Below are 12,005 nucleotides of genomic sequence, written 5' to 3' on the forward strand. Positions count from 1 at the left end.
CAACAAAATCTGTTTAGCACTGTTATAAGATGTTATGCTGGAAATTAACTTTTATTATTGGGCCAGCACATAAAAATCAAATGAATATGGGTTTTGTCATTACAAAGTATTTTTTTCCCCTTAACAATTGTCAGGAGACAAGTTAGTTTTGTGTTCCTTGCATATTTTAAGAACTACTCCTCCACAGAACAAGTTTATAATGCTTATGAAGTCATACCTGTAATATTTAATTCTTCCTCAGATTGATTATCTTCAGTTAGTACAGTATTCATTTATTTTACCCTATAAATTTCCTTTTTTAAATCACTCCTGATCACCTGACTCGACCCAACCCTTGAGAACAAAATGAAAGTAAAAACATCAAGGTGAAAAGAAACGTAGGTCTGCCGACATTTTACAATCATGAGCGTCCATCTGAAGAAAGAAAACTATTTTTGCAGTAATTTATAGCAGACCTGATTGTTTTGTCTAATTCTGTAACTATTTAAAAATGTATTTGCTCAACTGTGTTTTGATGTCAATACTGCTGATGATCACTGAAGGTGAGTGTTAATCATGTAAGAGAAAACTACAGCAGGCTACAGCAACTACATCATAAATTCTAAGGGCTTATTTCGAGGCTTTATTGGGATAGCTTCAGCTCTTTGTTTATATATATATATATATAAACTCTTTTGTACATGTAATGTTAAACAGTCTAGTGTTTAACTATTTAATGACTAATGTTTATTTATTGTTTAGGGTTCACAGTAAAGGGTTCTTCAGGTCCTCTGGTTGTTCCTCTGGGAGGTTCAGTGGTTCTTCCCTGTTCTGTTGAGACACCCTTACCACTGGAGGATCTGGAGGTGGATTGGAAAAGACTGGACACACAGACTCTCGTTCATCTGTATCAAGATGGAGATATCAGACCAGAGGCTCAACATCAGGATTATCATGACAGAGCTCATTTCTTCACTGAAGACATTAAACATGGAAACTTCTCCCTACTGTTGAACAATCTGACAGCTGAAGATGAGGGACAATACACATGTCAAGTTCACACTGGACAAGAGTCTGGAGAAACTGTGGTGGAAATTAAACATGTTGGTGAGTAAAAGGTGCAGATTAATGTCCAATATTTCACAACAACAATTTTATCTCAGTATATTTTAATCTGTTCCTACAGAGCGTTTAATAGTATCAGGTTCAAGCCGCTCTATTTCTGCATCTGTGGGTGAAGATGTCACTCTGAGCTGCTCTGTGAAGTCTCACATAAAATCCGAAGAGATTGAAAAGGTTTTATGGAAGAAAACAAATAAAGATGAAGACATTTCAGTTCTTCTCTATCAAAACAACGAAACCGTATCAGACGCATCAGATGAGCGATATAGAGACAGAGTTGAGTTCTTCACTGATGAAATCCACAGAGGAAACTTCTCTCTCAGACTGAAGAGACTCACAACTGAAGATAAAGGAGTTTACATCTGTCAAGTGATTAATGGACGACTATCAGCAAACACAACTGTAATACTGGAGAGACTTGGTGAGTCAATACAAAAAAAACTACACAATCATTGGCCTAAACTAATACAAGCTTAAAGTAGTTATTTAGTTATATTCAGTTTTACACAAAATCAGTATTTCTAGTTTTACAGTAATGTTTATTTTTATTCATATCATTGTCAGATATCACAAAGCACCACTGCAGTCATTTATTGTGTGTGTTTGTGCATGTATTTGCAACATATGTGATTTAGGGTGTTTTCACATCTGTTCGGTTCATTTGGTCCAGACCAAAAGCAAAAAATTATACATTGTAGCTGTTTTCAGCAGTTTTGGTTCCTTTTCACACAACACTGATCTGCACCAGTTGAAACGAACCCAAATTCAGTCATGTGATAAGATCCACTTTACTCATTGGCCATATGTATTTGAACATATATTCCTAAACTCGTTCTCGATTGGTCAGAATCAAAGTGCACGAAATTCCAATGGAACCCCGGAAGTAAACAAAAAGAAGGAGAATACAGCAGACACCACGGACAGACGGCCTCGCACTGTAATTATGTCCGTGGTTGTTATACATAGTTTGTATAGCTGTAGACAAACTATTCATTTTCAGAATGAATTGCGGATGCGACTTGAAAACACGTTTTAATGCACTACAAACGGCGAAGACACCAAATTTCTGAGGCTCCGCCCGCACCTCCTCGCAAATCCAGGTATGTCCGCTATCTGTCATTGTGCTAATATTGGTAATAGAAACTGTCAACAAACACTTCCTCATCTCGGTCCGCTTGTTTGGTCCGCTTTTGGTGCGCACCAGAGTTCGATTGCTGCATTCTCACCTGCCCAAACGAACCGCACCAATTGAGCAATCGAACTCTGGTATGATTCAACTGAACTAAATGAGGCAAGTGTGAAAACACCCTAAGACAAGAATATGTTGTCCTTGCCAACACTTATATACATTTGACAAAAGTATTGGGACGGCCCTTTTAATAAACGTTTTTGGGGCGGAATAGTGGCCACCCCAAACAGAGCACTGTTGTCTCACAGCAAGAAATTCCCTGGTTCAAGGCCTGCTTGTGTAAGGAGGTCTTTCTGTGTAAAGTTTACATGTTCTCCCTGTGTCAGCATGGGTTTTTCTCTGGGTACTACAGTATATGGTTTCCTTCCACAGTCCAAAAAGGAAGGAAAAGGGCAATGTGACGTTTCCAATTTACCTAACCTGCATTTTTACCTGCCCATTAACCAGGTCTCACCATGAATAAAGCCGTAGATGCTGAAATGGTGTTAAAGGCGCACTAAGCGAATCTGTGTGACGTCACTTCCTGTTGACCTTCGAAGTGTTGTCAAACAAAACGGAGCGTAGCTAACTCCTCTGCCTCCCTTCCGTGCTTTCTGAAAGAGTCATGAATGCGCCCAACCCCCACTCCCAAATCCTTCTTGTCATTTATTGGCTGGAACACTTTGTTATGTTTCGTGGTGGTATTTGACACCTTTGTTTTTGTTGTAGTTTGTGGAGCCTGGGCTGTCTACAGAGACCGCGTTTTTTTACAGTGTCTTCAGGGGACAGGCAGCTAGCAGATAGTGAGGAGATGTTTACTGTATGAAACAAAAAATGTTTTATGGCCTAAAACGTGTGAATTCGCTTAGAGCGCAAGTTCTTTCACACCAGACTGAATCAATCATTTCTTTTTCAACCTTGCTTTGTACATATAGGGGCATTGTCATGTTGGAATAATAAAGGTGCTCTGCCAAAACTGTTGCAATTAAATTAGAAGCACACGATTCTCTGGAATATCATTATATGCTATAGCATTAAGATTTGTGCTTAAAGTAGTCAAACCTGTTCATTTGTAGTGGGCGCCCCAAAACTTTTGTCCATATAGTGAGCAGAACAACTGATTTTCTGAGTTTATTCAGTATTTGGTTGTAGATTACTCAGTAAAATTAATGGGTGTAATAGCACTAAAAAAACATAAGTTCATTGGTTTCAGAATTTGTGATATTTTACATGTATAGATAATTCTGCACATAAACTGTAATATTGTTTGTGTGTTACAGGTTTCTCTGGTTTACACATAATGGTGTTGATTCTCTGTATTACTGCATGTGGATCTGCAGTTATAATCTACTCTCTTATCTACTGCAGACCAGTAAATAAAGGTATGTTTTTTCTGTATATATATTTCTCCTGTAATCAATGTTCATTTGGAGATTTAAAACGTCTATATTATAATTTTATTTATGGGCTTTGGAAAGGACAGTGGAGGGGGGGAAATGGGTTAGGATTTAATGCAGGATTCATGCTTTTGTCCTCGTAAGCCAATTGCTGCATCCTAAATCGCATACTATTTTACTGTAATCTGTAAAGACTTAACAAGCTCATAAGCAGGGTGCGATTTGCGAAAAAAAAAAAGAGGGGGGGATGTTTTCATAGGCGTCAATTCCAGTGACAGTGGGTACGCATACCCACCATATTTCATCATGAGTCATTTTGTACCCACCACTTTTAACTTCCGTCCATAATAACTACTTCTCTAGCCTAGCCTCTGCTGAACAACGGATTGATTGCAAAGTTTTAAAAAGAGGGCGCTTGCTCTGACCTTGTTTGAGGATAAGAAGTGCACAAACACGCAGGAGAGAGTGAGCGAGTGGAGTCTGGTTCTTCAAAGCAACTGTAAACTTCCCTCACCACAACGTAAGGACCGGCTCTCCCCTCTTTCGATTGGACAAGGGAAAGACGCGAATGACGTCGGACGCTTCTCCGCTCTCAGCGCTCCTTCAAAGCGCGTGCTGCGGCTGGCGGCAAAAACCGCAAGCCGTTCAGCGCGCATAAACAGTGCGCAAACACTCCCTGCCCATAGAATATCATTCAAAAAAGGCGCCTGCAACTGCCATAAACGCTTTTGGTGTGATCAGCCCATAACTCTGCTTGTCATCATAAACAGATAATCAGATTGTGATGTTTATTCCCGCTTTATTTATATGCTGAATAATATGCTGCTGAATATGTTATCTTCCATGGTTTCGACCCACAGCTCCACAACCATCTCGCAAGTGTTGATAGGCTATTACTCGTGAGGTGTAACCGGTTGTGTGTAACCAATCAGATAACGCCGTGGGCGGGACATTGAGCAGGTCTGCAGAGCGGTGAATACAGAGAGGCTGCGCGGCAGCTATATTAGAGCCAGCCAAAGTAGCGCATTTTAAAATAAAATTAACTTTAATCAAACCACGGATACGTGATAAGTTTTGTGATCCGTCTCGCCACTAGTGTAGTAGCACTGATCACTTTGAGGGGGGGATAAATTTATCCCCACCGGGGATAAAAATAATTAAGCAGAGGCAGGGATACATTGACCAGAAAGGGGGAAATCCCACGCATCCCCCCCGGCAAATCGCACCCTGCTCATAAGTATGTTCTACATATTATGAATGTGTGTAATATGAATGAAATCCATAAAACTTCATTCGCCATGTTGTCATTGTCATGTGACCTACCCAGTGTCAGTTGTGTTGCTTCATCTTCTTTCACAAATCCTCTCCCATGACCTCATGGGACAGAAAAGTGTCCATTGTAGCGAAGCAGCGGGAGGAGGAGAACAGCGTTATTTAAAACACTATGAACCTCTGACCGAAACACTATGGGAATTCCCAAGGGAATCTTGGATTTTAGCTCAAAAGGGAATATTAATAAGTACAATTAACTGTAATTAATTATACAAATTAATAAGATTTACACTGATTTAGCAGAATAATAATAACAATTAATTAATGTATTCGTCCAGCGAATATACTCATAATTGTACGTTAAGAAGTTAATTCCGTGGCCTTTAGAAAATAACATTCTTACTGCTATACAGTTTTGTTTAGCATGTAGCTTTAGATCTTAAGGCAGATTAATTGACTTTATTAGCTGAGCATTGAACAATATCACTAAAAGAAGGGCAATATCACAATAACAAAAGAAGGGCAATATCACTATAGACTTAACTTCTGCACAAACCATCAGAATCACCATAATTGATAAGGGGCAATAACTTTTTACAGCGAATGAACAAGCGATACTTGCGTTGGCTTTTGTGAGGCGTGTGTGCACGTCCAGCTGTGTGGGCGCGTATGCGAGGAAGAGAGTTCCGCTGAGTTTGTGGTCACGTGACAGAGTCCTTGGAGGTGTCCGTAGGAGTTGTTCCTTTTTGGGTTAATCCGTCGGTCTGGTTAATCTGTGGCGATTAACTTGTTCAGTTTGTCAAAGTTTGTTCAAGTGGCGGATGCCTGAAACTATACCAAGAGAGGGACAGGGGCCCCACAGCAGGAAGCTGAGCTGCGAGCTCATCTGCACGCCATGAACGGCGTGTCTTTGAGAACTGTAGGCCAACTGTGAGCGAGCCAAGATGAATTGGGGTTCAGGCCTCTTAACCTGAGCTAAGACCAACCCCTTGAATTTCAGATGGCCAATGCGAAAGGGTGTTGATCGAGCGGGGAAACTTTGTTTTTGTTTCACCAGACTCATCTGCATAGATGGTAGTGCTGGGTTTCGATTCAAATTTCAAGAATCGATTCAATTCCGATTCTCAAGATCTTGAATCGATTATCATTATTCGATTCAATTCGATCCGATCTGACCTGATCTTCGAGATTAAGTGTTTTTGAAAAAAGCATTTTTCCAGCTGTTATCTGAATTACAGTTTTCAAAACAACCGCTTGCTCAGGGGCGTTTTCAGCATTGAAGGACATCCGGGGCTTAACCCCGGCCATTTTATGTAAATACAGGGATCACTAGCCTAGATCACCCGTTCTAGCTAGCCTAGAACCAATTATAATGGCTGTGCATGTTTTCTTATTCATTTTTTTTAGAATTGTAATTAAATGATTTTTATTTTTAGGGGCGAACTATCCCTTTAAAGTGCACTTGAGCTTACTGTACACATACAGTATTGCAGAACATTTAATGATGAAAGGGCAATAATAATGAAATGCATCTCTATTCAATTATTATATATTTCAGGAAGCATCTAGTTCTAGGTAACTAAAGCTTCTGGTTGCAAATCTGTTGGAGTTTTTGACTGAATCAATAATAATTTTGCACGAATTTGGCTTTATTCCCCATTTTTAGCTCTCAGTGTCTTTGATCAAAGGCAATGATTTTGTCCAGGAATCGTAAATCTAAATGCTTAAAAATAGGTTATATCTACCGCATTCATTGGATCTTGCTCATCCAACTTCCACTCCGTTAAATCCATGTTAGTAACGAACATGCTTGCAGCGGCATAATATCATTTAACCAGAAACAATTCTCATTTCTTTCTGATTATCTGATAGGATGCATTAATATGTGTGTACGACTTCATGAGGCGCTGCAAGAAACGTCAAGTGGATGACATCAGAGTAACGCGAGAGCGATTTGAAATCAGCATCCTCCGCAAAATTTCTTGCGGCACTCTGATTTCATCTGCTTGTAAGTTCTTGCGACGCTGCGTAAAGTTGAGTACACTTAAAAAACTCAAAGCAGCTGAACTCCATATAACTGTCCTGCATATGCCTGCGCCTCGTCCATTAATTGTATATAGCAGGACAATTTATCTCTTACCTCTCAGCGTGAGAAGTACAAGGTGTGGCGTGTGAACTGACTGAAATTAGCCCAGGTCATGATGGAGTCACGGGGCTTGACTCAAAACATTCGGGGCTGAAGCCCCAGCAAAATCGGCTGGCGACGCCCCTGCGCTTGCTTAACGTTACTGACCGCCATGTTCATTGTTTTAATGTCCTTCCACGCATGCGTGAATTCAATGACGCGGCAAGTTTAAGTTATTAATTATTAAATCGATCCTCTGAGTTACGGATCGATCTTTAGAAATTAATATGAAAATCGATTCAGAATCGGTGAATCGTTTTTTTCAACACAGCCCTAATAGATGTGCTATGCCAGAGATTTTGTTACAATAATAATTTGGATTAATATTGAACAAATTTGATATCAGTTATGGTAAGATGATGCACATAATTGATCAGGAAAGGAAAAGGGGATTATTAAGAGTGTAAACAAGGTATGGTTTGAAACACACATCAAATAGTAATCTCATAAATGTGAAATATGAGACATGCTAAGATAAACAAAGCATTCCTATAGTGTTACAAGAAAGTGATACATTACAGATACAAACATGCAATATGTGACGGAGAAGAACTAGCCCTCCCCGCTGGGTAATGATTACTGGCAACCACACACACACATATCGCATTCACTCACCTCTCATAATCCATCCCGTTTCCCCTGGCTGTCGAAGCTGTGAGTGCACGCACACTCTGATGGCACATGGACATGTTTTCACACCACTCTTTCCCTCTGTTAGCATCCATAACCCAGACCCTCCATACACACACATTGTCTTTGCACATCCGCTGTTTTGTTTGTTTGTTTGTTTTGGTTAGCTGCCTTCGGACTGACACGCTGTGCCAGCATACCCGAACGACCGAGCGGCGCGCGCTTATTACGTCACCAAAGTGCGCTGCGCCGGCGCAGTACACCCGAAGGTTGGCGAGTCCATTTATTTTTGTTAAAGGGGTATTGTTATTTTGTGTATGTTAATGTTACGTGTTTATTGCGTTTGATTTATGTGTTAATAGGTGTATTTATCTTTTAAAAGATAATGTTATTTATGTGTTTGTGTATTTAAATTCCTTGGAGATGAAGGAGGTTTTTAATTAATTTATACTTACCTGAGAGTTAAGCTCCCGATTTAGGGGAGGAGTCTGGCCTATAAAGAAGGAGAGAGGCCAGACTCACTGAAAGTACTTGTTTACCAAGTCGACCAAAGTGAGTGGTAGTGGAGGAAGTTGTCTGATATATTGTTGATATTTGCTTGTTGTAGCGATTTTAAAGGAGGGGCTTAATGATAAATAATAATTAATAATATTAATTATTAATATTTTAAAAACATTCTCCACCATCCCAATTAAGGGAAACAAACATAAGCTCAAATGTAAAGTACTTACAATGGGTTGTAATCTATTATAAGTATCTGGATCAAATAAAGGTCTTGGGTGTCTGGCCAACACTCGTCCAGCGAATGTTTAGTAAGACACTAAAGACTAAATTAGGATATAGCTCTCTTGGCTAAGGAGATGAATATCCTAAAATTGATCCAACAGCTTTAAGAGCAGGTAGCGATACCTTTAATGATTAGTGACTCCAGATTATGAGCATGAACTACAAACAACATCATGTGTGATACAAATCAGACTTTATTGACTAACTAAACACATACTAATCTAAACATACAACACACACACATACATACAGTTCAGCATTGGAAGAAGGTAAAGGTTTAAGTAAAGAAAAGAATAAAGCATGAAGTTATGGCAGTATTTGTAATTCAGCAGATCAAAGCCTAAAACGAACCATCAGTTACTTAATGGGAATGCACCTTATTTATAAGGGGATAATGATGCGTGATGCATCAGTGAATAAGACTAAGTATGATACTTGCATGTCTTGCCCATTAATAGAAAGTGTCCTGATGTAGTTTGGTGAGGCTTCAGTTGATCTTGGCTGAATGGATTGATGAGAGAAAAAACAACTTGATACAGATGATCCTTAGTAAATTAAAAGACAAGGCGTCGGCCTGGCATAAACTTAGAGGTACGCTGGAAACGTCTAGTTTCGCATCCTCATCCTGATGAGAGTCCTGAAAGGACTCAAATGTATCCAGAAAGAAAAACCACACACACAACTCGGATAAGAACGCAGATAACAACTCCCAACTCAACTACATCTCGCAACTCAACCCAGGACTCAGAACTCAGAACACAGAACTCAGAACTCTTAAGAAAACTCAGAACATCTTTGTGTGTTCTTAGGTAGGGGTTTTTAAGCTGTTAAGAGGTCACACCTTTAAGATGTGTCTGACCCAATCAGAGGTCACACTTTCAGAGGGAAAGTTAACTGTCTTTGTCTTCCAACATGCTGTTTTGCATATGGAATTGGATTCGATGTTAAGGTGGAAATGTTAAAGAGTTTCATAATATTATTATGAAGAAGAGTTTCCTAAACATAAAGAATATTATCATTCAGGAAATCAAAAATGGATTACATAGATACCATACAAGGACTAGATATGATTTGGATTAAGTAAGTAATACTAAACATTCATTTAAACTAGTTTGGGTTAATATACTAATATAACATAAACACCAAGAACATAATCCATGATGAGATTAGAAATAGTTGATTAAGACAATTCCCAATACATTTATAAGTGAATACATGCATGACTACATAGAAAGTTTCTTTGTCTGTCCCAAAATCTCCCACATTCTTTTGTGGTCGTAAAACTCGTAATCTTGATGTGTTGCCACAAGAGGTCTGTTCTGCTTTGAAGTGTTAAAAGCAGTTTTGGGGTAGTGTTACAGACCTGCTTGTTGGGTGAGGGTCTGCAGTTATATTTATGAAATACAAGAAGTTATTGTGTGTCTAATCTGGCTCAGTCGTTACATTGTGTATACGTTTTTATCATTATTTTGCCTTTTTGTTTATTTATTTGGTATTTTGGGTTTTTTTTTGTCTGCACTTGTAAATATAAATATATCACATTTGGTTATCTTCTCATATACTGTAAATAAACTTCAACTTGTACGAAAGTACTCTTACGGTTTGGGCCATCGTTATTGTGGTATTTTGGGACATACCCACATCTCAAAGCGAACTGGTGGTGTTCGCTTTATCACACAATACAAGGATATATAATATATACAGTTTAAACCAATTATTGTGATCTTTAGCTGTGATCTTTGGTCTCTTCTGTGTCATGCATAGACACATAGTCTGCGTGTTATCCAGCTGTTTGTCTCAAACAAATGGTCACTTAAAGTCTTTAGGTCTCACGTTTTCTCTGGGCTTTTGTTTGAAGTTTGCATTTGTAAAGATTGCATTTTAATTAGATTGTCACCAAAAAGGCAGACAGAGAGGACTCAGAAGAAGAGCAGAGCTTCTGATCAAAGCATTATGTTGGGGCCAAATTCTTGGGGTCTAAATTCACAGCATGAAGTAAGTTAACGATCCAGACTACTGGAGACGACTGGTCAGTCGTTACACCATCGAATGCACACTTAAGAATCCAGTTGGAAGTAATAAGTCATCTGGGTACTTTTCGACCACTCTTTTATGACTGTGAATTCAGACATACTTCTTTTGTCACATACTGTTTTTCCACCTACTAGTAGGAAAGTATGGGGTTTCGGACACAGACAGTGTTTCTCTAGTCCTTGCCCCTCACCATCTGTTTTAGATGTCCATCATTTAGATGGAGTTGAGAAACACTGCAATGTGATTTCAGCATGCTAACCACTGCACTACAGCTCTGACATTAATTTAGTTATTTGTTAAAATTATAAAAGACTTCATCCACATTATAGTTATTAAGTCCTAATTGTTGTTGTCTATGCAATAGAAGACAATAAATATATGTTTTAACTAGAACGGTTCTTCAAAATATATTAAAATGATGCATTTAACAGAAATAACTACAAGGGATTGTCATCCACCATTTCTTTAAATTACAAATTCGTTAAATCATATATACTATTACACATTCAGACCATTTCATTAAGAATTTAAACAACAGCATGTTTTCTAAAGTTCACGTTCTGCCTTAAAATATGCATCACCTATTCAGTTTGCAGACAATGCATGAGAGGGTAAATAATTTATTATATTTTTTCAAGTTTATAAATAAAAAAAGGACAAAAGTGTGACAAATAAAAGTGTGACAAATCTGAACTTGCATAGGGATTTTTCTCTGTTTCAAATAATTTACATAGTCATGGACCACAATTACAGCAATTGTATTTATTTTTTAAAACATTTTCTCTATGACTAAACAAAGGAAATTAATGTATTAAAATGACTTTGCAATTTTCTTAATAGATATTTTAGTTAATTTTTACTTTTATTCAATCTTGTAATTAATTGTTTAACTATTTTCAGAGTTTGTTGTGAATCATTCTAGCAAGACATTCTATGATCTGGGAGATTCAGTGGATCTGCCCTGTTACATTGATCCACAATTACTGACTGACAGTCTTAAGGTGGAATGGAGAAGATCAGACTCACAGACTCTTGTTCATCTGTATGAAGATGGAAATATTAAATCAGATGTCAGGCATCAGGATTATCATGATAGAGCTCATTTCTTCACTGAAGACATTAAACATGGAAACTTCTCCCTCAAGTTGAAGAATCTGAGAGAAGAAGATAAAGGGCTTTACACATGTACAGTTTACAGTGGACAAGAATCTGTGTTTACCATCAGCACAAAACTAGTACTTGGTAAGAATGCAGATTAACAAGAAAATTAAACTGAACCTATTGTAAAAAAATAAATCAAATGGCTTGACCCCGGCCATAAATGAACTGTGAGATATTGTAATGAAATTAACCAGTTGGCAGATTGTAAATTGTTTTCTGCAGTCAGACAAACAGTAACTCTACCAAACTCTACAATCTGAACCATTATTCC

At 38.3% G+C, this 12,005-nt stretch overlaps 1 protein-coding gene across 3 annotated transcripts in view; it reads left to right on the forward strand.

The window, feature by feature from the left end:
- Positions 1-360: 360 nt before the first annotated feature.
- LOC135734288 (uncharacterized) overlaps positions 361-12,005 on the forward strand; it is a 113,073-nt gene continuing 101,428 nt past the window's right edge. For all 3 annotated transcript variants that reach the window (XM_065253216.1, XM_065253217.1, XM_065253218.2), the window contains exons 1-5: positions 361-542; positions 742-1,086; positions 1,166-1,522; positions 3,550-3,651; positions 11,474-11,815. In XM_065253216.1, coding sequence (XP_065109288.1) covers positions 491-542; positions 742-1,086; positions 1,166-1,522; positions 3,550-3,651; positions 11,474-11,815 — 1,198 coding nt within the window. In that variant the 5' untranslated portion in view covers positions 361-490. The remainder of the gene's footprint in view (positions 543-741; positions 1,087-1,165; positions 1,523-3,549; positions 3,652-11,473; positions 11,816-12,005) is intronic.

This window comes from Paramisgurnus dabryanus, chromosome 3, assembly GCF_030506205.2.
Source record: "Paramisgurnus dabryanus chromosome 3, PD_genome_1.1, whole genome shotgun sequence".
NCBI classification, from domain to species: domain Eukaryota; kingdom Metazoa; phylum Chordata; class Actinopteri; order Cypriniformes; family Cobitidae; genus Paramisgurnus; species Paramisgurnus dabryanus.